Below are 26668 nucleotides of genomic sequence, written 5' to 3'. Positions count from 1 at the left end.
CTACAACACTCACTGGAGCCCTGGCATTCACTGCCCTGCCCTGGTTTAACTTCCCAAAGTGCATCTCTTTATATTGTCTGAGTTGACTTCCATTCGCCATTCCTTGGCCCACTTTCCCATTTGACCTGGATCCTGTTGTAACCTTAGACAACTTTTTTCACTGTCCACCACCACCAGTTCTGGTGTCTTGTGCAAACCTGCAATCATGCCCTTGTACGGTCTCATCCAAATCATTAATATACTGTATATAGCACAAACAACAGATGTCCCAGCACCGATCCCTGCGGCACAGGCTTGCAATCCACTACCACCCTCTGACTCCTACCACCAGGGCAACTTTGTATCCAATTGGCCAGCTCACCCTGGATCCCATGTGATCTCACCTTCCAGACCAGCCTGCCACGTAGGACCTTGTCAAAAACCTTGCTAAAGTCCAAGTAGACAACGTCTACCACCTTGCCTTTGTTAATCCTCTTGGTCACCTTTTCAAGAACTCAATTAAATTCATGAGACATGATTTCCCATGCATAAAGCCACACTGACTATCCCTAGTTAGTCCTTGCCTTTCCAAATGCAAGTAGATCCTGTCTCTCAGAATCCCTTGCAGTAATTTTCCCACCACTGATGTTAGACTCACCGGCCTGTAGTTCCCTGGCTTGTCCTTGCAGCCCTTCTTAAATAACAGCACAACATTCGCCACCCTCCAGCCTTCCAGTACCTCTGGTGCTCTAGTGTTTACAGCTGATTTAATGCACAAGAAAAAACAAGAGCATAAGCGGGTCATTCAGACCTTCAAGCCTGCTTTGCCACTTAGCAAGGTCGTGGTGATCTGATCTTGGCTCAACTCCTTGTCTTCAACTCCCTAAAAATCAAATTTCCAATGAAGTCAGCTTTGAATAAATTGATTAACTTTGTGTCCATAGCTCTCCAGGATAGAGAATTCCAGATTCAAAACCCTCTGAGAGGAAAAAAATCCTCCTCATCTCTATCTTAAAGGGACAAAACTTCATTCTGAAACTATGACCCAGTTCTGCCTTCCCTCCTGAGGGGAAACATTCTCTTACCATTCACCCTGTCTGGGTCCACACCCAACCTTGTACGTTTCAATATGGTCACCTCTCATTCTTCTAAATGCCAATGAACATGGTTCCAACTGCTCAACCTTTCCTCAGTATGCAACTCCGCAGCCCAGGAATTAATCCCCTATGAACCTTTTCTGTACTATCTCCATTGCCAATACAACCCTCCTTAAATATGAAGACCTAAATTGGTGACAATTTGGCTTTGGGTCAGCGATCACTCCAGTGCTGGAGAATTTGGGATCGTGGTGCTGTTATAAGTTAGCTATGGGTATGTGGGAAGTACATACAGACATGGTGACAACGTTATTGATGGCACTGTCACATGGGATGTCCCAACTGCAGATAGCTCATGGGGTGAGCCACTGAGCTGTGCGTATGCCCCAAAGTACACTTTACAATACTTACACTTGGAACCAAACATAAGAATTGTTACAAAAAGCTATTAATCTCCGCAAATCTTATCTGCAATTTTTTGGGTTATTCTTCAGATATCGTTCGACCATAACTAGAGGTGTACTTACTGGTAGACCTTTGAAACCACCCTCTCCTCTCAGGCCAGGTTGACCCTGTTGATAAGATGGAATACTTGATCAATGTATCAGCACCACTATAAATGTCATTTGATAACGAGAAATCGAGTCATTAATTTACTATTTTTCAAAGAACATTACATACAATATATTAAGCAGAAGGTTGAATAACCATCTGGTACCGTGCTCCTTGTGACTGAGAAAATTCTACAAAGTCGTGTGATAGTCTTTTCAAACAAAGATGTGTTTGAAAAGTTAATGGAATGGATTTTCCTCTGAACCTCTGTGAAATTGGACAAGGTACATTGGGAGAGATAATGATCTGAGCATCACCGGACTCTAAGTGAGCACTGGGAGCACGTTGGTGTTGCTCCGTTGGATACGAGAAGAGTTCAACCAGACTTGGGCTGTGGAAGCAGTGGTGGCCTCGGGGGAGGGGGCAGGGTAGATGTGGCAAGGATCTAGGACTGGGGGGGGGGGGGGTCACTGTTTAAAAATTAGGGATCACCCTTTTAACACGGAGGTGAGGCAACTTTTTTTTCCCTCAGAGTCACGAGTCTTTGGAACTCCCTCAAAGGGTGGTGGAAGCAGAGGCTGGACAATTTTTAAGGCAGGGGTAGATAGAAGGTTGATAAGTGAAGGGGTGGATGTAGAGCTGAGGTTACAAACCAGATCGGCTATGATCTTACTAAATGGAGGAGGCTGGGGAGCTGAATGACCTCCTCCTGCTCTGAGCTTGTGTGTCCACAATGCCATGTATTTATCTTCTATTCTTATCTTTTCCTTGGGGCAATTGGAGTCGCCAATATCAACAGAAATAACCTGCGGCTTCTGTGTGTTAACAGGCTGGTTAACAGACAGTCCTTCTCTCCTGGGAGTTGGCACCATGAAGGATCTGCTGCTGGTTGTATCTGGGCAGTCTGGTGTGACCACTCCCATGTCTCTGGTGGTAACCTGAGGGGGAGGAGACCTGGCCTGTGCTACCGGAGTGAGATAACTCAATCAAGCAATGGATGACAGACATTGCCATCCCTTGGGCCAGGGATTTGTCTAAAGATTGAAAATATTTGTTAGATTTATAAACAATTTAGACGTTGTGATAGGTCTTTTGCGACTGGGAGAGACGATGAGAATCTAATCACCTACCTTTGGCATTCAACAACATTACCACCAATACCCTGGGGGTCGCTGCTGACTACAAACTCAATTGGACCAGTCGCACCAACATTGTGGCTACAAGAGGAGATCAGGAAGGTCATCCCTTGTGAGGCGAAAGGACTCACTCCCTGACACTGCAAAACTTTTCTATCTACGAGGCACATGTCAGGAACATAATGCATTTGCTTGAATGAGTGAAGCTCCAATCACTCTCACAAAGCTTGGCACTATCCAGGACCAAGCAGTCACCTGAACAACACCTCATTAAACACCCTACCACCAGTACAGAGTGGCTGCTACAAAATGTACTGCGGTTACTCCCCTAGGCTTGGCTGACAGCATCTCCCACACGCACGTTCCCTTCCATCAAAAGGGACAAGGGCTTTGGGTTTATGGGAACATCACCAGCTACAGGTTCTCTAAATCACGCACCATTCTTCGTTGGAAATACATCAGCAGTGCTTCACCATTACTAGGTCTAAGGTCCTGTGGGGGCACCTTCACACAAATGTAAAGCAGCTCACCACCACTTCTCAAAGACAACTGGGCTGGGGAACAAATGCTGAGTGTGCCAATGACACCTAGATGATCCTGAAGAGTGAATAAAAAATGGTGTGAACGGCTTTGTTCTGGGCCATTACTTTTCTCTGATTCTGTGACATGCTAGCCATTGAGTAAATCTGTCTCCAAGGTTCCCCGTGCTAGTCATGAATTCCCAATTTTCCCCCCATCCTGTCTACAAGATCCAGCCCTGACCCAATTCCCAGTGAAGCGTTGACCACCCCCCCACTTCCTGGCTCAATGATAGCTGGCACCACCACCCCACATCAAATCTGCCGTCATCACCCCTATCCTCGAAAAATGTGCCCTAACCTCTCCGATTAAAGTTACCGTCCCATCTCCAACATTCCTTTCCTTTTCAAAGTGCTTGCCTCTGAAATCCACACCAATCTTTTCCAGAACTTGTCTGAATTCCTCCAGTTATGTTCACAGTAGGAACTTTCTGCAGCTAAACAAAGTCATTGTTTCAAAGTCATATTCTGGCTCTCTCCCTGGCAACATCTTGACGTTTAGCCAAGACTGATGCCAAATCTGATTCTGAGGTGAGATTCTGACCCACACATGGACACCATCATCTCTACTATAAAATGTTGTCTCTACTCTGCCTCAGTTTAACTGCCACAGGCTGTCCTAGGAGGAACAAATCTGTAGGGAGATAGCAGACCGATGTAAGAAACAGAAAGTTGTAATAGTAGGGGATTTTAACTTTCCACATATTGACTGGGACTCCCACACTGCAAAAGGGTTGGATGGCTTGGAATTTGTCAAATGTGTTCAGGAAAGTTTTCTAAATCAATATATAGAGGTATCAACAAGAGAGAATGCAATACTTGATATCCTATTAGGGAACCAGGTAGGTCAGGTGACAGAAGTATGTGTAGGTGAGCATTTTGGGTCCAGAGACCATAATGCAATTAGTTTCAAGATAATTATGGATAAGGATAGGTCTGGTCCTTGAGTGGAGGTTCTAAATTGGAGAAAGGCCAATTTTGTGGAAATTACAAAGGATCTAGGTAGGGTGGATTGGGATGTTATTTTCTGGCAAGGATGTGCTCAGTAAATGGAAAGCCTTCAAAGACGAAATTTTGAGAGTGCAGAGTTTGTATGTTCCTGTCAGGATTAAAGGCAAGGGTAACAAGCATAGGGAACATTGGTTTTCAAGGGATATTGGTAAACTGGTTAAGAAAAAGAGAGAGGTGTATAGCAAGTATAGGTAACTAGGAACAGATGAGGTACTTGAAGAGTATAGGAAATGTAAGAAGATACTAAAAAAGGAAATCAGGAAGGCAAAAAGAAGACATGAGGCTGCTTTGGCAGGTAATGTGAAGGTAAACCCAAAGGGTTTCTACAGGTATATCAAGAGCAAAAGGATAGTAAGAGACAGAATTGGTCCCCGAGAAGATCAGAGTGGTTGTATATGTGTGGAGCCTCAGGAGATGGGGGAGATCTTAAACAGTTTTTTTGCATCAGTATTTACTCAGGAAACTGGCATCGTGGATATGGAAGGAAGGGAAACAAGCAATAGTGTCATGGAACATATAGAGATTAAAAAGGAGGTACTTGATGCTTTACAGCGAATAAAGGTAGATAAATCCCCAGGGCCTGACAAGATATTTCCTCGGACCTTGAGAGAGACTAGTGTAGAAATTGCAGGGGCCCTGGCATATATATTTAAAATGTCCTTAGCCACGAGTGCGGTGCCAGAGGACTGGAGGATAGCTCGTTGTCCCATTGTTTAAGAAAGGCTCGAAGAGTAAACCAGGTAATTACAGGCCAGTGAGCCTGACATCAGTAGTGGGTAAATTATTGGAAAGTGTTCTGAGAGATAGGACATACACTTATTTGGACAGCCAAGGATTGATTAAGGATAGTCAGCATGGCTTTGTGCATGGTAGATCGTGTTTAACGAATCTTGTGGAGTTTTTTGAGGAGGTCACTAAGAAAGTAGATGAAGGTAAGGCTGTGGATGTTGTCTACATGGACTTTAGTAAGGCCTTTGACAAGGTCCCACATGGGAGATTAGTTCAGAAGGTTCAGTCAATGGGTATCCATGGAAAGACTGTAAACTGGATTCGAAATTGGCTGAGTGGGAGAAGACAGAGAGTGGTTGTGGATGGTTGTTTCTCAGATTGGAGGCCTGTGACTAGTGGTGTGCCTCAGGGATCTGTGTTGGGGCCATTGTTGTTTGTTGTATATATCAATGATCTAGAAGATAATGTGGTAAATTGGATTAGTAAATTTGCGGATGACACTAAGATTGGAGGTGTAGTGGACAGCGAGGAAGGCTTTCAAAGCTTGCAAATGGAAAAATGGTCCAGAAAATGGCAGATGGAATTTAATGCAGACAAGTGTGAGGTGTTGCATTTTGGAAGGACAAATCAAGGGAGGACATACACAGTAAATGGTAGGGCACTGAGGAGTGCGGAGGAACAAAGGGATCTGGGAGTTCAGATACATAATTCCTTGAAAGTAGAGTCACAGGTAGACAGGGTTGTAAAAAAGGCTTTTGGCATCCTGGCATTTATAAATCAAAGTATTGAGTATAGGAGTTGGAATGTTTTGGTGAGGTTGTATAAGTCATTGATGAGACCAAATTTAGAATATTGTGTGCAGTTCTGGTCGCCGAACTACAGGAAGGATGTCAGTAAGATTGAAAGAGTGCAGAGGAGATTTACTAGAATGTTGCCGGGTCTTCAGGAGTTGAGTTACAGGGAAAGATTGAGCATGTTAGGACTTTATTCCTTGGAGCGGGGAAGAATGAGGGGAGATATGATAGAGTTTTACAGAATGATGAGGGGCATAGACAGAGTTAATGCAAGTATGCTCTTTCCACCTAGATTAGGAGAGATAAGTACGAGAGGACATGGCTTTAGGGTGAAAGGGGAAAGGTTTAGGGGGAACATTAGAGGGAACTTCTTCACTCGGAGAGTGGTGGGAGTGTAGAACGGGCTGCCATCTGATGTGGTAAATGCGGGCTCGCTCTTAACTTTTAAGGGTAAATTGGATAGATACATGGACGCGAGAGGTCTGGAGGGGTATGGGCTGGGGGCAGGTAAATGGGACTAGCAGAATAATGTTTTGGCAGAGACTAGAAGGGCCAAATGGCCTGCTTTCTGTGCTGTAGTTTTCTATGGTTCTAGGCTTCCAAATCCCCTCTCTAAACCTCTCAACATCTTCTACGTCTTTTGAATCAAACTTAACATTGTGGTCATCAACCACAGTTCTGGTTCTCTTGCTTCATGTCTCTTCATCTCAGCCTGAAATCACCATCGCTTATTCCAAGGCACAGACTCCAATCCCTCTCCCACCCCTGACAAAAGGCACTGGTACTAATCCGTCCCCTCAATCCAAGGATGCAAAACCTTATCCCAAGAGGCAAAACTTGATTGCTCTCTCCCCTCACCAACCTAAGTACAGGATCTGATCCTACTCCTTAGCAATTCCCCACCCACAGTAACAGGAGAAGTCAGCCCTGGGGCTTCAGGCACCGCACAGGCGGACAGCAGGAAGCACTTAACTGCCCCCACTGCAAGGCCTGTCTCGTGCACCTCATGTGCACAGTGGCACACCCCTAAGCCTGTAGGTTGAACAGCTCCACTTATTGATTGGGATATTACTCACACACAAAACACAGTTGCTTGTTCCATTGCCAGTTAATTTCACCATACAGTTTATTGTGGATAGCCAATGTTAAATCTGTGTCTACCAAAATTAATGAATGATTGAAAAATATCCATAACTGTTCACTCCCAGTGGGGACGTTGAGTGAAAGGACAGTTGTTTTATTCAATACTGAATGTGGGAATCTTTTTCCTTTGGCTGTTGGATTGATACAGGAAGTGAATTATTCCCTTTCCAAAAGAATGTCTGATTTCAACCAGTGGATAATGAGAAGCCTGCACTTACCCTGTCCCCTGGATCTCCTTTCATACCTGGTGCTCCAAAGCTTCCTGGGCTGCCCTGAAAGTTAAAGAAGAATCTGATAAATTCTGATAAACCTGATCCTTTATTTTGAAAATTAACTAGTAGAGTAAAGGATGCAATTTCCCTGTGACAATTACCACATCAAACTTCCACACATAAGCATGCATTTTGTAGAGAGTGGATGCAAGGGTTTGGATAGACCACAGTTCCCTCAGCAAGGTGCCAGAATCACGGTACTGCTGATGCAGGCCAACTTTGTGTTGTCATTTTCAACCATAGGTGCAAAATCGGCCACTGTCTGTAAGGGGTTTGTACGTTTTCCCAATGACTGCATGGGTTTCCTCCGGGTGCTCCGGTTTCCTCCCACATTCCAAAGACGTATGGGTTAGGAAGTTGTGGGCATGCTGTGTTGGCGCCGGAAGCGTGGTGATACTTGCGGGCTGCCCCCAGAACACTCTACGCAAAAGATGCATTTCACTGTGTGTTTCGATGTACAAAGATATATAAAAAAGGGGAAGATTTGTCTGGATCCGGTAGGTGTGAAATTACATCAACAAGTTGTGGGCCCCAGCCTCTGCACGGGATTAACCTGCAGGGAGTGCTGTACTGTATCAGCACTACTCTCTGTGAGTGCGGAAGATCCCATGGTAGTATCCAAAGATCAGCCGGTGAGTTTTCCTTTGATTCCTGCTCAACCAAATAAATGGATTGATCTCATCCATGGTACAGGATGGTTTTACAGCCAAGAGTGGCAGGAATTGGATGCCTTGTTTGCTAAACATTGCTGCACTTCAAAAAATCTTGTACAGACTGATATCCTGAACATGAGATGAAATGTGAAAAAATGGTTCTTCAGAAAATCTTTCCCTATTATTAATTCATGACATGCTTTACAACCCTGTGCCACAGTTGGGTGCTCACAGTGCTTAGCCAAAAGGAACTTTCATTTCTATAGCTTTCAGGTCACTCCACATCTACTGCAAGAGCTGAGTCTCCATCAGGAACTGGGAAAAGTTGGCTTGTTTTTGTTGTAGTTTGTGCAACAAATCTTGGCCTGGACACCCAACTCTCTGCTTTGCCTTGAGTCATCCCATGGAAGCAGACTTGACCCCAGTTCAGTGAGCCACCTTCCTTGTGGTGAAGGTGCTCCCAAGTGTGCTGTTGGGCAATGGGTTCCAGGATTTACATACAGCAATGGAGGGATGGCGATCTTGGTGGAGGTCAGGGTTTGGCAACTTGTGGACGCTGCATTGATGTGGACACTGCAGGCACAGTGGGCAATTGTGGGAGTGCAGCTCAGTCAGGTGGGCTGCTTTGTCCTGGACGGTAAGTCACCATCTTCAGTGCAGAGAATCCCATCACGCTCCTGATATGGGTGTCAAATGAGGGGTATCCCCATCCCCTTGCAGCCAGGGTATTTGGAGTCACGGAGCTGTGCAGCACAGAAGTGGGCCTTTCAGCCCACTATGCCCATGCCGACCCTTTTGCCCACCCTCACTGATCTCATCTGCCCACATGAGGACCATAATGTCTTTATTTATTTTTCAGGATTTGTGCTTCACAGGTAAGGCAGCATTTATTACCTGTCAATAATTGTCCTTGACCTGAGTGGCTTGTAAGGCCGCTTAAGAGTCAACCACTGTGGTAGGTCTGGAGTCACATAGGGGCCAGCCCAGGTACGGGTGGCAGCTTTCCTACAACATGGTGACATGGTTTATTTTATAACTCCAGATTATTTGCTTACGTGGGCTCCTTGGTCAGCATGCTGTAATACTGTATTACTCTATGACTCGATTATTGAATTCCAGTGGGATTTGGCATCTGGGTTACAGGTCCAGTAATCTTTTTTTTTCAATCTTTTTATTAGTTTCCACATTAATACAGATTAATATAAAACATCAATGAATGTACATGTAATACAAAGAGATCAAGAGAATGATCATGGTATAGATAATCATAAAGAATAATAAAATATAAAAAAATCTTGGATCTCACTATCTCTTAGTAGATGAGTATAATGTAAAAGAAAGGAAAGAAAAAGATTTATTGTGTATAAAAAAGAAAAGAAAAAAATCCCCAAATCAATAAAAAATTGTAAATAATATAACAAACCAAACTAAAAAGAAAATTTCGTTTCTCAAACTATATCATGTTTAAACTCGGAAAAAATTAGGAGTGGTACTGTTGATCCTTCGCTTAAATTTGAAGATTTTTGGAGTCCATTTATTCAATATTTTCACATGATGTAGATCCCCTTTCAATAACTTTCCAACTTGGAGGAACGGAGTTGATGACATAATATTGCTCTGTTTCTACTGAGAAATTTTAGCCCAGTTTTTCTTTCTTTTTTTTTGTTGTTTGCTTTTTTTAAAATTTTTTTTTGTTTAGTTTATATTGTTTACAATTTTTCTTATTGATTTGGGTTTTTTAAAATTTATATAATAAATCTTTTTCTTTCCTTTCTTTTATATTAAAAAAAAGAAAAAAGAAAAGAAAAAAAAGGAAAAAAAAGAAAATTTCAAAAAAAAGACAAAAAAAAGGGAAAAAAACTGACTGAAATTTCTCAATAAAAACAGACCAATATTATGTCGCTAATTCTGTTCCTCTGAATTGAAAAGTTATTGAAAAGGGATCCCAGTAATCTGACTGCTGTGCCAATACCTTGTGGATCCTCTAACTGAGCAACTGTGATCCATAAGATATTAATTGTATAAAAGGTTCCAGTGTGATAGGGAGGGATGATAAAGAGGAGGAAACATTAATGATCAAGGAGAACATCACTTCTGTAATGAGGATGTCTTAGAAGGCTTTTCAATTTAGATCATATGGGTAGAGTTCAGGAATAAGAAGGAATGATCACTTTGCTGGGATTACAGGGGATTTCAGCTTCCCCAATATTAACTGGGATCACGTCAGTGTGAAAGGATTAGACAGGGTTGAATTTTCTCAGTGCATCCAGGGGAGCTGTTTGTGCCAATATGTAGGAATGAAGGAATGAAGCTGGCCAAGGCGATGAAGTGTCAGTGGGCAAGCACTTTGGAAATAGAGTCCATAACTTGGTAAGTTTCAAAGTAATTATGGAAAGTGACAAAGATAATCCCTTTCCATAATCTGGAAATAGTGTCTGAATTGGGAGAAGTCCACTTCAATATCATTAGACAGGACCTGGCAAATGTAGACTGGGAGCAGTTACTCGCAGGTAAATCTACATATGACAAGTGGGAGTCTTTTAAACATGAAAATTCAGGGCCAACATGTTCCCGTAAAGGTGAAGGGTAAGGGCGGCAAGTCCAAGGAAGCCTGGATGTCAAGAAATATCAAGGATTGACAAAGGAAAAAGAAGGAAGCATATGGTAGGTAAAGAGCAACGAAAAGAGGAGGGGGGTCTTCGGGAGTACGGTGAGTAAAAAGGGGTATTTAAAAAAATAAATTAGAGCATTGCAGGACCACGAAATATCACTGGCAGTTAAGATTAAGGAAAATCTGAAAGCATTTTAGGAGTATATTAAGAACAGGAGTGTCGGCAGGGAAAAGTGGGGATGATTAGGGACCTAAGGGGTTGTCTGTATGTGGGGGCCAGAAAATGTGGGCCAAGTTTAAAATGGAGCAACACACACAAAATGTTGGAGGAACTCAGCAGATCAGGCAGCATCTATGGAGGGAAATAAACAGTCGACGTTTCGTGTCGAGACTATTCACCACTCCTGATGAAGGGTCCTGACCCGAAATGTTGACTGTTTATTTCCCTCCATAGATGCTGCCTGACCTGCTGAGTTCCTCCAGCATTTTGTGTGCGTCGCTTCAGATTCCAGCATCTGGAGAATCTCTTGTATCCAAGTTTTAAATCTTTATTCGCTAAGGAGAAAGACATTGTAGTTGGAGATTTCATTTGGGACAGTGAAATTCTAGAGCACATTATGATTAAAAAAGAGGAGGTATTGGATGACTTAGGAGGTACAAGTCATGGAATAATACAGCCTGAAAACAGCCCTTCCAACCCAACGAGACTATGCTGACCATCAACTCCCCAATCCCTTTCATTCTCCCACTTTCCCATTAATGTCCCTAGATTCTACCACTCACCTGCACACTAGGGTCAATTCACAGGGCTAATTAACTTACCAACTGACACATCTTTGGGATATGGGAGCAAACTGGAGTACCTGGGGAAACCTATACGGTGACAGGAAGAATGTACACACCGGAGGTCTGGTCCGAACCTGGGTCTGATACCACCACCTCCTCTGACAGTGTGTTCCAGATATCAACCACTCTCTGTGTAAAAATACTTAGCCCTCAAATTCCCTTTGAACCTCCTTCCACTCACCTTAAACCTATGCCCTCTTGTCTTTGATACCCCTAACATGGGAAAAAGATTCTGACTATCTCCCTATGCCTCTCGTTATCTTATAGACTTCTATCAGGTCACACTTCAGCCTTCTTCGCTCTGGGGAATACAAACCAGCCTATCCAATCCCTTCCCGTAACTAAAGTCATCGATTATGCAGTTGGAAAGAAAAACAATAGATTATGTTTCTGCATGATGCTATGACGTGACCATCCAGTCCTGAAGTAACTCACTTGTGGTCCAGGAGGTCCCCGTGGCCCAGATTCCCCAGGAAGTCCAGGTGGCCCTGGAGGTCCAGGTGGCCCTGGAGGTCCTAGATACACACAATCAAAGAGAAAATATTAAAGTCCTATTTCAACCTGGAAAAATTGTAAGTGAACAACAGTCTCAGAACATTTATTCCATTAGGACTATGCATTCTTATTTTTTGAGTTGTAGATAATTTTCTTGTCATTTGCTACTTGATCCCAGAAAGGTTTGTATCAGACAAAAGTATGCATTTGTTGACTTTTTTTTACAATGGACAAACTGTCTCCTTGTCTAACCTCCCAACCTCAATAGTGCTTAAGGTATTAATCCTTTGATAGATATTTCCTTAGATCAGGTGAGCACGACCTACTGCAGGGGTGGTCTCACCAGTACTGGAGATGGTTGCATGAAGACACCTTGACTCTCTTCTCCCGTTCCTCTTTCAAAAAGACTAACAAACCAGTTAATTTCCCAATGACTTGTTGAAGCTACATATTAAATTTCAGTGGTTTGCTATCTGCCATGTTATTTCGTATCAATCAGAATCCTGGCCATTTTTGCTAAATTCTAAAATTCTCTTAATATTCAGGCTATTTGGAAGCACTAGAAATCTAACAGAGTCTTTAATTTATCTCATTGCACATTTTTGAATTAATGGTCAAATGGGGTTTTTCATTTCCTCAGAGGAATACGTATCTATTCTGAATTTCTGATGTAAGTATTTATCTCTGATATTTACCATCACATCTTTTCACTTAGTTTTCCACTGTACCTTAAGCCATTCACCCCTCAAGCCTAGTTAAGACCCTAGTTTTGAGATTAAATACATCATTCTTAAACTCAAGGTCCCTCATGGTAGGCTGATCCAAAAGATTAAGTCACAAGGATCCAGGGTGAGTTGGTAAATTGGATACAAAGTTGACTTGGTCATAGAAAGCAGAGGATAGTGGTGGAGGGCTGTTTTTCTGACTGGAGGTCTGTGACCTGTGGCACATAGCAAGGATCAGTGGTGAGACCCCTGTTGTTTGTAATAGCTTGCAGATAATACAGATGGATTTAAGGTGAGAGGGGGAGAGCTTAAAGGAGATTTGTGAGCCAAGTTTTTTTTTACACAGAAAGTGGTAGGGTGCCTGGAACACACTTCTGGGGTGGGGGTGGTGGAAGCAGATATGCTAGAAATGTTTAAGAGGCATCTACTCAGGTACATGAACAGGTAGGGAATGGAAGGATTTGGACCACGTTCAGGTAGATGGGGTTAGATTAGACTGGCATCATGGTTGGCACAGACATGGTGGGCCATGGGACTTGTTCCTGTGCTGTGCTGTTCTGTGTTCTCAATATGAAATTCTTTCATATTATGATCACTCTTCCCCATAAGCACCTTTACTATAAGGGTGTTAATTATTTCTGTGGCTTTGCACAAAATTGGAGTTAAAATAACCTGTTTCTTGTTGGCTCATCATCGATCTGGAAAACTACCTTAAATCCGTTCAATGAACCTGTCCCCCGTACTGTTGTTGGCCCTTGGTATACCTGCCTGTATTTTCCTGCTTTATTCTCTTCCCCACTATTGGAGCGAAGTATAAACCACCGGTGTTTCTTTGCTGCCTGTTTTGTCTCAGCTCCACTCTGGGTTTTCCAGCCTCTCTCTCCATTGCTTTTATCCCATCCTTTACTACCTGAGCTCCATATTTCCTTCTCCTGTTAGGTGTCATTGGTAAATACTCCTCCACTCTACCTTCGAGGGTCACCTTGAGTTTCAGTTCTGTTTGCCCTATGATGACACAGCTGAGATCAACTGCCTGAGACATGAAGATACAGCTTCTCTGCCCAATCACACAAGTGCATTGTTACTACTGCTCCACTGCAAAGTCTCTTCAAGTTTTCTTCCTCTCTCCATCTGCAGTCCTTTGTTTCTCACGTGCATTGTTACATTTGTTTGCTGTCCAAGAACTGCTGTAGGCAATAACCAAGTGCTAGGTCATGCAGCCAAGCCATATACGCCACACATTCACCACAGGTGAATGGCAGCCATTATAGGTGTGATTATCACTTCAATCACCACAGAACATTTACAAAGGTGAAGCAAACAGTGTTTGCATCTGGGGTTGTAGTTAGGCTGGGTTGTCCCACAGATCCTGGGAAGATTCTCAGTCCAGAATCTGTCATGGTGGAAGGCAGTGAGTGCTCAGCTGAGCCAGGAATGGAAAGTCAGTCACTTTGTAAAAGCTCACACTCCATGTTTTAATTATAATTAGCATCATCAGATCCTGATGGCATTCCTATGGTAAAATTCCAGCAACAGAAAAGATCCCACGCATCAGCAGGCTTTCTCCAATAGCTACTCTTCCTCAATCACACATTCCTTTCATTACACAGGCCTAGAGATTCTCACGTGTACAGCTATTCCTCGCTTTACAAAAGGAATCTGTTTCTGGAAAACATTTCATGAATCCGAAAGGCTGTGCACAGTGCATTATGGGATGTTGGCACAATGCAACCCTGTGCAGTAAGAGTGGCTGCTGTTTGTTGTAGACAAGGTAGGTTTGTGAGTTGAAGGCCAGAACACCAAAGACTCAATGGCATTGTACCTAAAGTTCATAAATCAAATGCTCATAAATCGAGGAATACCAACAGGCAGAAACACAAGCTTGTGACAGCACATTTGGCCCATCATGTCTATGCCAGTTTCTGGCAGAGTAATCTACCAATTCTATCCCCCACACTTTCCCTACAGCCCTGCACCTTATTCTCTCTCATGTCCCTTACCAAATCCCTGTTCAACTCTGTCACCTCCTTGATGACTCTCCTGATTCTTTCTGCCAAAATGTATGACTTCACATTTCCCTGTCACCCGTCTGCTCAGCCTGCCTGCCTATAGACATCTCCTTGCAGTTTATCATGGCCCCTCTGTTAGCACAGAAGGTTTGGTGTTATCTGCAGAGTTGGAAATATTACCCTGCACACCCAGTGTTCCAGTACTGAACCACATCACGGTCTGGTGACAAGTTGTTCCAGGGAAAGTTGGTGGAGAATGGGATTGCTCTGTGAGCCGGTATATACCCTATGGAATTCTTCTATGTTGTAAAGAAATATAAAAAATATAAAATCTTCTCGCCTGAACTGCAGCTGTTTCCCACAACTCTGAATACTGCCTTTAGCCTGTCCTTGCCACCATTCACCCTTTGATTCAACGGGCTAGCACCTTTCGTACAGAACATGATCAAATATCAACGTGGACACCAACATTTGCACTTCCTTGTTCAACCTTTGTTCTTACATCATTAAAATATTCAACCAGCTTGGTCAAACATAGTTTGTCTTTGACAGATCCATGCTGACACTCCTTAATGAGCTCAAACTTTTCCCAGTGCCTGTTAATGTTTTCCCTGATTATTCACAGCCGAGGTTAAAGTGACTGGCTTGATGTCCTTCCATCCCTTTTGGCAACCAGAACTGTAACTGTGCTTCAGCTGTGACCTAACCGATGTTTTTAAAATTGTTCTACAACCTTCCTGCACTTATGTTTTATGTCCGGCTCATGAAAACAGGTGTCCTGAGCCCTTCTTCACCATCTTATTTACCTTCCAGCTTCAGGGATCCTTGGACTTATACACCCAGATCCCTCGGTTCCTCAGTACTCCCTACAGCCCTACCATTCATGGTATATGTTCCTCCTCCCAAAGTACATCACCTCACACTCAGCAGGATTAAATTCCATCTACTCCCGCTCTGCCCATTTTACCAATTGATTCATATTGTCCTGTAATCGAACATCACCTATTTTTGTGTCATCTGCAAACTTAATAATCATATCTTCTACTTTCATATCCAGTGGTTAATGCATGTAACAGTTAGGGACTTAGCATTGATCCCTGAAATACACCACTGGTCACAGGCTTTCAATCATAAAAACAACACTCCACCATCACTCTCTCTTTCCCAATATCAAGACAAATTTGGATACAGTTTGCAATTTGTCTTGCATCCCATGGGCTTCTAACCTTTTTGGGTCAGTCTTACATGTGGGACTTTGTCAAGGGAGTTACAGAAGTCCACAGAGACTACAGCAACCGCACTGCCCTCATCAATATGTTGTTACCTCTTCAATCCATTCTCACCTCCTGCCCTCCATCAACGAGGCACTGACCTCCCGCCAGCCACCAATTTCTGTGCCCAACCCCTAACCTCACGAACAACTCAGATCATTGGACATAATCCCTGCATTCCCAAAGGTAGCTTCAACCCTCCTTGGTCCTACCCTAACTGCAGAGACTGACGCTGACCCTCTGACATTGACCCCAAACCCTGAGTCTGCCCCCTAACCAGCCATCTCTGATCCTCCTCCCTGACTCTGACCTCGCTCGACTCAGCCTCCCAACATGGTCTCTCTGACCTGTCCCCAACAGCAATGTTCAACACCGACCCCCCAGCTCTGACCCAATACCCTGAGTGCGATGTCCAACTTTCACAACTCTGATCTCAACACTCCAATTCGGACCCTGTGCTCTTAGGCTGGATTAGAGTGGCTCTGGTCCTAATTCCTCAGCTGTAACCACCATCTCCTAAATTCTGACCCCATTCCCAACTCAGGTCCCAACTCCCTGACTCTGATCCCCGAATACAGAGGCTCAGGAGACAATCTGTACCCTCCAGACTCCTCCATTTCCCAGCCAGCCCCGTCCCTACGCTGCCTCCTTCTACCATCGTCCTTCCTTCCAGCATCTTTCCACCCCTGTCCTCCCCATTCTCTCAAACACCCACCCCCCCCCCCCCCCCTTCACTCATACCATTCGACCTGTTTGCTGACACAACAATCCTGGTCTCTGGGAAGCAGCACAGTGCTGAGACGGGCAATGTTCACCAAGGCTGGCGCCCGGTGTGGTCCAGGGCGTCCCACTGCTGCTCCCACATTTTCACGTACACCACAGGGTTAAAGCACCTGAATTGTTGCCCATTGCTCTGACCACGGTGCTTCAGTAATCAGTGTTCATCATCCACTCAGTCCAGTCTATCCCCCAATGCACTGCCCTGTGTCTATCTCAACATACCTCATTCAGCATACTGTGCTTCTCTGAACCCATTGCCCTGTGTCGTTCTCTAAGTTTGCCATCTCATAAATCTTTTGCTATGCTTTGCTATTTTGGTGCCGGAAGCATGGCAACACTTAACCATAGAAACATAGAACAATACAGCACAATACAGGCCCTTCGGCCCACCATGTTGTGCCGACCTTCAAACCACACCTAAGACTATCTAACCCCTTCCTCCCACATATCCCTCTATCTTAAATTCCTCCATATGCTTATCTAACAATCTCTTCAACTTGCCCAACGTATCAGCCTCCACCACCACCCCAGGCAGCGCATTCCATGCACCAACCACTCTCTGGGTGAAAAACCTCCCTCTGACATCTCCCTTGAACTCCCCCCCACCCCACCCCCATTACCTTAAAGCCATGCCCTCTTGTATAGAGCGTTGGTGCCCTGGGAAAGAGGCGCTGGCTGTCCACTCTACCTATTCCTCTTAATATTTTGTATACCTCTATCATGTCTCCTCTCATCCTCCTTCTCTCTAATGAGTAAAGCCCTAGCTCTTTTAGTCTTTCCTCATAATCTATACTCTCTAATCCAGGCAGGATCCTGGTAAATCTCCTCTGCACTCTTTCCAACACCTCCACATCCTTCCTATAATGACTCTGGCTTACAAAACTCTGGTTAGACCACACTTAGACTACTGGACAAAGTACTCTAAGTGTGGTCTAACCAGAGTTTTGTAACACTGCATCATTACTTCGCGGCTCTTGATCCCACGACTTATGAAAGCTAACATCCCATAAACTTTCTTAACTACCCTGTCCATCTGTGTGGCAACTTTCAGTGATCTGTGGATATGAACCCCCAGATGGCTCTGCTCCTCTACACTACCCAGAATCCTGCCATTTGTACTCCGCCTTGGAGTTAGTCCTTCCAAAGTGTACTACCTCACACTTCTCCGGATCGAACTCCATCTGCTACTTGTCAGCCCAGCTCTGCATCCTATCAATATCCCTCTGTAAGCTTCGACAGCCCTCCACACTATCCACAGCACCACTGGAACACTCTACGCAAAAGATGCATTTCACTGCATGTTTCGATCTACATGTGACTAATAAATAAAGAAAAATCTTATAAATACCCTGTCCTGGTGTTTCCCTGGCCAAGACTGAGGACTGGGAATGCTCTCACACTCTTCCTTAAAGGAATGCTGAGCAACCTTTTGTATCCTCTGGAGTGTCAGCCCAGATCAAGGCGACTTCACCGATCTGAGTGCCCTCCTTCAGCAGTGCTGTACATTGGGCTAGAAGTGTACAGAACCTCCACGTTACTGGTGCAGGACAAAATCTCCCAGGGTCAGGTGGGCTAAAGGGCCGGATCCTGTGCTGTCCTGTTCCATCAACCAGCTTGTGTGGGAACATAGCATGAACTGGCTCACATACCGAGGGAGGGGCGGTACTGAGGGGGTGTCACACTGTGGGAGGGGCAGTACTGTGGGAGCGTCACACTGTGGGAGGGGCAGTACACGCGGTCTCCGCGGGCACCTTGGCTGAGTTCCGCGCTCGGTGGGCTCCTCAAGAGATAGCGTGCGTTGTGGACGATACCAATACGATTTTGATATGAAATATTGAGTGTTGCGGTACTGGACATAGCGACGTGTGTGTGCCCTCGCAGTGTCAGTTTACAATAATCTCTGAAGTTATGTAGTTGATTAGATGATCCTTTCTGTATTAGATGTATACATTTGATATTTGTAGTCTTTTGTAGTGCTTTTAACTAATGAATGTTTTATACAAAAAAAAGGGGCAGTACTGAGGGAAGGGAAGTGATGGCCTGAGGTCACCTGCTCTTCCTCAGTGGGTTTCTGGGACCCTCACGGCCTCAAACATCGACTGAGACAGGTAACTTTGAGGAGGGTGTGTGGTATTGCAGGGGTGACTGTGGTTACAGGATGTACGTACCTCAGTTCCCAGGGTCTCTGCCTTACCTACTGCTACAATATTTGGGGTGGCTCAGTAGGACAGCAAAGGTCAGGTAGAACCTGTGACTATGGATCACGGGAGTTCAAGCAAGACCCCGACTCCACAGTTCCATCGGGGGGGCATCCCAGCCCCACAGTTCCCATCAGAGGACACACCCCGGCACCACATTTCCATCAGGGGACACCCTGATCCCAGAGTTCCCATCAGGGGACACATCTCAGCCCTACAGTTCCATCAGGGAACACATCCTGGCCCCACAGTTCCCATCAGGGGACACACCTCGACTCCATCAGGGGGCATCCCGGCCCCACAGTTTCCATCAGAGGAGACTCCAGCCCCACAGTTCCCATCAGGGGACACCCGGCACCCGCAGTCCCATCAGGGGAGACCCTGGCACCCATAATGTCCCATCAGGGGACACCTTGACCCCCACAGGATCCCCATTATTAATTTTGGAGGAAATAAGTGAAACAAATACCAAATTCCCATCAGACTCAACCCAGGGTCACTGTGACCACAAAACTAAACCGGACCAGCACCATAATGTCAACGAAGGCAAGCGCAGTGTCCCTCAGTACATCAACTCTCCCATGATCCCTGTCATTTACTCTACATGTCCCAGCAGAATTTGACTTCCCAAAGTGCATCGCCTCACACTTGTCTGGATTAAATTCCATCTCCCAGCTCTCCACCCAACTTTCCAGCTGATCTGTAAAACTCTGGTTCGGCCGCACTTGGAAGATTGCTGCACTTCTGGTCGCCCCTTACAGGAAGGATGTGGAGGCTTTGGAGAGGGTGCAGAAGAGGTTCACCAGGATGCTGCCTGGATTAGAGGGCATGTTCTATAAGGAGAGGTTGGACAAACTTGGATTGTTTTCTCTGGAGCATCAGAGGCTGAGGGAAAACTGATAGAGGTTTATAAAATTATGAGAGGCTAGACAGGCACAGCCAGAATCTTTCTCTCAGGGTAGAAATATTGAATACTAGAGGGCATAGATTTAAGGTGAGAGGGGGAATGTTTAAAGGAGATGTGCGTAGCAAGTTTTTTTTACACATAGAGTGGAATACGCTGCCAGGGGTGGTGGTGAAAGCAGATATGTTCATGGCATTTAACAGATTTTTAGGTAGGCACATGAATATACAGGGAATGGAGGGATATGGATTGTGCACAGGCACAGACATTGTGGGCCTGTTCCTGTACTGTGCTATGTTCTGCATCCCTCTGTATCCTTAGACAATCTTCTTCACTATCTACATGTCAACCAATCTCCGTGTTGTTTGTGACTAACTAATCAGAACCACCTACGTTCTCATCCAAGTCACTTATATTATCTTACAGACAACACAGGTCCCAGCACCAATCCCTGAGGTACACTTCTTGTCACAGACTTCCAGTCAAAAAGGCACCCATCCACACTACCATCTGCCTCCTATCACCGAGACAATTTTGGATGCAGTTTGCCAACACACATTGTGCCTTAACCTTCTGGACCAGCCCAGCATGCAGGAACTCGTCAAAAGCCTTACTGAAGTCCACGTAAACCACGTCTCCCCTGCTGCCTTCAACAGTTTTCTTAGTTACCCCCTCGAAAAACTCAATCAGATTTGTAAGACGTCATCTCCCCTGCACAAACCATGCTGACTCCTAATCTGGGATGGTGGGAGGACTTTCATCAGCACTGCAGCAGTTCTAGAAAGAGGTTCAACATCTTCTCCAGGGCATTAGGAATGGGCGAGGAATGCTTTCTAACTATGCCCCAAAAAAAACAAAAGGGAAATGGCTTGTGCAAACTCCCTATTATCGACCAGCACTCCACCATAACTCAGGAGGGCTAAAAGAGGACATGAGGTTGCTCTGGCAGACAAGGTGAAAGAGAATTACAAGGGTTTCTATAGCTATATTAAGAACAAAAGGATAGTAAGGGACAAATTGGTCCTCTTGAAGATCAGCGTGGTCATCTATGTGTGGAGCCGGAAGAGATAGGGGAGATCTTAAACAAAATTTTTGCATCAGTATTTACTCTGGGGACAGACACAGAGTCTACAGAACTGAGGAAAAAAGAGCAGTGAGGTCATGGACCGTATCCGGATTACAGAAGAGGAGGTGCTTGCTGTCTTGAGGCGAATTAGGGTGGATAAATCCCCAGAACCTGACGAAGTGTCCCCTCGGACCTTGTGGGAGGCTAGTGCAGAAATTACAGGGGCCCGGGCAGAGATATTTAAAACATCCTTAGCCACGGTTGAGGTGCTAGAGGACTGGAGGATAGCTAATGTTGTTCCGTTGTTTAAGAAAGGCTCTAAGAATAAGCTGGGAAATTATAGGCCGGTGAGCCTGACATCAGTCATGGGTAAATTATCAGAAGGTATTCTGAGGGACAGGATATATAAGTATTTGGATAGATAGGGCCTGATTAGATATTAAGATTAAGATATTTATTTATTAGTCACATGTACATCGAAACACACAGTGAAATGCGTCTTTTTGCTTTACTAAGAACGTACTGGGGGCAGCCCATAAGTGTCGCCATGCTTCCGACGCCAACATAGCATGACCACAGTTCCTAACCCGTACATCTTTGGAACGTGGGAGGAAACCGGAGCACCTGGAGGAGACCCACGCAGACACGGGGAGAACGTACAAAATCCTTACAGACAGCGGCGGGAATTGAACCCGGGTTGCTGGCCCTGTAATAGTCTTACGCTAACCACTACACTACCATGCTGCCTAGGGATAATCAACACGGCTTTGTGCATGGCAGGTCATGTCTAACCAATCTTATAGAGTTTTTTGAGGAGGTTACCAGGAAGGTTGATCAGGGGAAGTCTACATTGGACTTCAGCAAGGCCTTTGACAAGGTCCCACATGGGAGGCTGGTCCAGAAGGTTACATCGCTTGGCATTCAGGATGAAGTAGTCAATTGGATTCAACATTGGCTTAGCAGGAGAAGCCAGAGAGCGGTAGTAGATGGTTGTCTCTCTGACTGGAGGCCTGTGACTAGTGGTGTGTCGCAGGGAACGGTGCTGGGCCCATTGTTGTTTATCCTCTATATTAATAATGTGGTAAACTGGATCAGCAAATTCGTGGATGACACCAAGATTGGGGGCATGGTGGACAGCGAGGAAGACTATCAAAGTTTGCAGCGTGATCTTGACCAGCTGGGAAAATGGGCTGAAAAATGAGAGATGGAATTTAATGCAGACAAATGTGAGGTGTTGCACTTTGGGAGGACAAACCAGGGTAAGACTTACAGTGAATGGTAGGGCTCTGAGGTGTGCGGTAGAACAAAGATCCATAATTCCTTGAAAGTGGCATCTGAGTTAGATTGGGTCATAAAGAGAGCTTTTGTCACTTTGGCCTTCATAAATCAAGGCAATACAGGAGTTGGGATGTTATGTTGAAATTGTACAAGACATTGGTGAGGCCGAATTTAGAGTATTGTGTGCAGTTCTGGTCACCTACCTACAGGAAAGATATCAATAAGCTTGAAAAAGAGCAGAGAAAATTTACACGGATGTTGCCGGGACTTGAGGACCTGAGTTATAGGGAAAGGTCGAATAGGTTAGGACTTCATTCCCTGGAGCACAGGAGAATGAGGGGAGATCTTATAGTGATATACAAAATTATGAGGGGTACCGATAGGGTGAATGCATGCAGGCTTTTTCCCCTCAGGTTGGGTGAGACTAGAACTACAGGTCATAGGTTTAGGGTGAAAGGTGAAATATTTAAGGGGAATCTGAGGGGGAACTTCTTCACTCAGAAGGTGGTGCGAGTGTGGAACGAGCTGCCGGTGGAAGTGGTGGATGCGGGTTCAATTGTAACATTTAAGAGAAGTCTGGATAGGTACATGGATGGGAGGGGTTTGGAGGGATATAGTCCGGGTGCAGGTAGATGGGACTAGGCAGAACACCAGGCCAGCATGGACTAGATGGGCCAAAGGGCCTGTTTCTGTGCTGTAGTGCTCTATGACTACGACGTTAGTCATAACATTGAAAACTAACAGTTTACCAGGTAGTCCAGGCTCCCCTTTCTGTCAGATGCTCCTGTTTACACTGACTGGGGAGATTTGATGTCATGGAGTCTTACAGCACAGAGTAAGGCCCTTCAGCCCAGTGTCTGCACCTATCACCAATCATTCCTATGCCAATCCCATTTTATTCTCCCCACATCCCTTCAACTCCCTGCCCAGATTCTACCAGTCAGCTGCACATGAGAGGTAACTTATAGCATCCGATTAACCTACCAACTTGCATGTCTTTGGATGTTGGAGGAAACCCTGATGACTACACCTGTAAGAGGTGCATCCAGCTGCAGCTACTGACAAACCGAGTTAGGGAACTGGAGCTGGAGCTGGATGAACTCTGGATCATCCGTGAGACAGAGGCAGAAATAGACAGGAGTTTCAGGGAGATAGTCACGCCTAAAAGTCAGGAGGCAAGTAGCTGGGTGAATGTCAAGAGATGGAAGGGGTATAGACAGAAAGAGCAGAGCACCTCTGTGGCTGTTCCCATCAACAATAAGTATACTGTTTTGGATACTGCTGGTGGGGATGACCTACCAGGGACAAGTTGTAGTGGTCGCGTCTCTGGCACCGAGACTGGACCCTCAGCTCAGAAAGGAAAGAGGGAAAAGAGGAGAGCAGTAGTGATAGGGGATTCGATAGTTAGGGGGACAGGTAGGAGGTTCTGTGGGAGAGATCGAGAATCCCGGATGGTCTGTTGCCTCCCTGGTGCCAGGGTCCATGATATCTCGGATCGAGTTCTCGATATTCTCAGGAGGGAGGGTGAGCAGCCAGAAATCGTGGACCACATAGGGACCAATGACATGAAAGAGGAGGAGGTCCTGCAAAGAGAGTTTAGAGAATTAGGTGCAAAGTTGAAGGACAGGACCTCCAAGGTTGCTACCTGTGCCACGAGTTAGTGAGGCTAGAAATAGGAAGATAATTCAGCTAAATACGTGGCTAAGGAGATGGTGCAGGAGGGAGGGCTTCATGTTTCTGGACAATTGGGCTTTGTTCCAGGGAAGGTGGGACCTGTTCTGACGGGATGGTTTGCACCTGAAATGGAGGGGGACTAACATACTTGCGGGTAGGTTTGCTAGTGCTGCTCCGGGGGGTTTAAACTAGATTTACAGGGGGAGGGGAACCAGTGTTAGAGCAGATAGTGAAGTGGAGGGGGTTAAAGGTCATGTGAGGATGGCATGTTCTGATGGAAATCAAAGGTTTGTACATGATAGAAATGTTCTCAGGTGCATCTACTTCAATGCAAGGAGTATTGTCAGTAAGGCAGATGAGCTTAGGGCATGGATTGGCACATGGGATTACGACATTATTGCCATTAGTGAGACTTGGTTGCAGGAGCCGCAGGACTGGCAGCTTAATGTTCCGGGATTCCGTTGTTTCAGATGTGATAGAGGGGGAGGGATGAAAGGGGGAGGAGTGGCATTACTAGTCAAGGAAAATATCACAGCTGTGTGTAGACAGGACAGCCCGGAGGGAGCATCTACAGAGGCCATATGGGTGGAGATGAGGAACGGGAAAGGTGTGACCACACTAATAGGGTTGTATTATAGACCGTCCAATAGTCAGAGAGAATTGGAGGAGCAAATCTGTAGAGAGATAGCAGACCGATGTAAGAAACAAAGTTGTAACAGTAGGGGATTTTAACTTTCCACATATTGACTGGGACTCCCACACTGCAAAAGGGCTGGATGGCTTGGAGTTTGTCAAGTGTGGTCAGGAAAGTTTTCTAGATCAATATATAGAGGTACCAACAAGAGAGAATGCGATACTTGATCTCCTATTAGGGAAACAGACAGGTCAGGTGACAGAAGTATGTGTAGGTGAACATTTTGGGTCCAGTGACCATAATGTCATTAGTTTCAAGTTAATTATGGATAAGGACAGGTCTGGTCCTCGAGTTGAGGTTCTAAATTGGAGAAAGGCCAATTTTGTGGAAATGAGAAAGGATCTCGGAAGAATGGATTGGGATGTTGTTTTCTGGCAAGGATGTGCTCAGTCAGTGGAAGGCCTTCAAAGGTGAAATCTTGAGAGTGCAGAGTTTGCATGTTCCTGCCAGGATTGAAGGCAAAGCTAACAGACATAAGGAACCTTGGTTTTCAAGGGATATCAGCGATCTGGTTAAGAAAAAGAGAGAGGTGTATAGCAGGTATAGGCAACTAGGAACAGGCGAGGTACTTGAAGAGTATAGAACATGTAAGAAAATACTAAAGAACAAAATCAGGAAATCAAAAAGACATGAGGTTGCTCTGGCAGATAATGTGAGGGTAAACCCAAAGGGTTTCTACAAGTATATTAAGAGTAAAAAGATAGTAAGGGACAAAATTGGTCCCCTAGAAGATCAAAGTGGTCGGCTAAATGTGGAGCCTTAGGAGATGGGGCTTCCACTTGGAGTTTGTCAAATGTGTTCAGGAAAGTTTTCTAGATCAATATATGGAGGTACTAATGAGAGAGAATGCAATACTTGATCTCCTATTAGGGAACCAGACAGGTCAGGACAGGTCAAAAAAAAGTTTTTTTGCATCAGTATTTACTCAGGAAACTGGCATCGTGGATATGGAAGGAAGGGAAACCAGCAGTAGTGTTATGGAACATATAGAGATTAAAGAGGAGGAGGCACTTGCTGCGTTACAGCAGATAAAGGGCCTGACATGATATTTCCTCGGATCTTGAGAGAGACTAGTGTAGAAATTGCAGGGGCCCTGGCAGATATATTTAAAATGTCCTTAGCCATGGGTGCGGTGCTGGAGGACTGGAGGGTAGCTCATGTTGTTCCGTTGTTTAAAAAAAGGATCTAAAAGTAAACCAGGTAATTACAGGCCAGTGAGCCTGACATCAGTAGTGGGTAAATTATTGGAAGCTGTTCTAGAGATTGGGTATACAGGTATTTGGACAGCCAAGAGCTGATTAAGGATAGTCAGCATGGCTTTGTGCGTGGTAGATTGTGTTTAACGAATCTTGTGGAGTTTTTCGAGGAGGTTACCAAGAAAGCAGATGAAGGAAAGGCTGTGGATGTTGTTTACATGGACTTTAGTAAGGCCTTTGACAAGGTCCCACATGGGAGGTTAGTTCAGAAGGTTCAGACAGTAGGTATCCATGGAGAGGTTGTAAACTGGATTCGAAATTGGCTGTGTGGGAGAAGACAGAGTGGTAGTGGATGATTGTTTCTTAAACTGGAGTCCTGTGACTAGTGGTGTGCCTCAGGGATCTGTGCTGGGGCCATTGTTGTTTCTTGTCTATATCAATGATCTAGATGATAATGTGGTAAATTGGATCAGTAAGTTTGCTGATGACACTAAGATTGGAAGCGTAGTGGGCAGCGAGGAAGGCTTTCAAAGCTTGCAGACGGATCTGAACCAACTGGAAAAATGGTCCAGAAAATGGCAGATGGAATTTAATGCAGACAAGTGTGAGGTGTTGCATTTTGGAAGGACAAATCAGGTAGGACATACACAGTAAATGGTAGGGCACTGAGGAGTGCAGAGGAACAAAGGGATCTGGGAGTTCAGATACATAATTCCCTGAAAGTGGCGTCACAGGTGGACAGGGTTGTGAAGAAGGCTGTTGGCGTCCTGGCATTCATAAATCAAAGTATTGAGTATAGGAGCTGGGATTTATGGTGAGGTTGTATAAGACATTGGTGTTGCCCTTTAAGCCCTTTATTATTTGATATTGCTTTGGAACCCTTGGCTATTGCACTCTGGGATTCTTCAAATATATGTGGCATTGCACGCGGACAGAAGATTCATAAGATATCTCTTTACGCAGATGACCTGTTACTT

General features: G+C 44.9%; 1 protein-coding gene across 1 annotated transcript in view; it reads right to left on the bottom strand.

Annotated features, from left to right (window-relative positions):
* The window catches only part of LOC127581517 (EMI domain-containing protein 1-like), a 60620-nt gene that overhangs the window by 12458 nt on the left and 21494 nt on the right, over window positions 1-26668 (bottom strand). The window contains exons 3-5 of the mRNA XM_052035975.1: window positions 11837-11916; window positions 7238-7291; window positions 1604-1648 (exon numbers count right to left, since the gene is read on the bottom strand). Coding sequence (XP_051891935.1) covers window positions 1604-1648; window positions 7238-7291; window positions 11837-11916 — 179 coding nt within the window. The remainder of the gene's footprint in view (window positions 1-1603; window positions 1649-7237; window positions 7292-11836; window positions 11917-26668) is intronic.

This window comes from Pristis pectinata, chromosome 21, assembly GCF_009764475.1.
Source record: "Pristis pectinata isolate sPriPec2 chromosome 21, sPriPec2.1.pri, whole genome shotgun sequence".
In the NCBI taxonomy this organism is placed as follows: domain Eukaryota; kingdom Metazoa; phylum Chordata; class Chondrichthyes; order Rhinopristiformes; family Pristidae; genus Pristis; species Pristis pectinata.
Note: the sequence above shows the minus strand (reverse complement) of the source record. Positions and strands in the feature narration are given on the sequence as shown.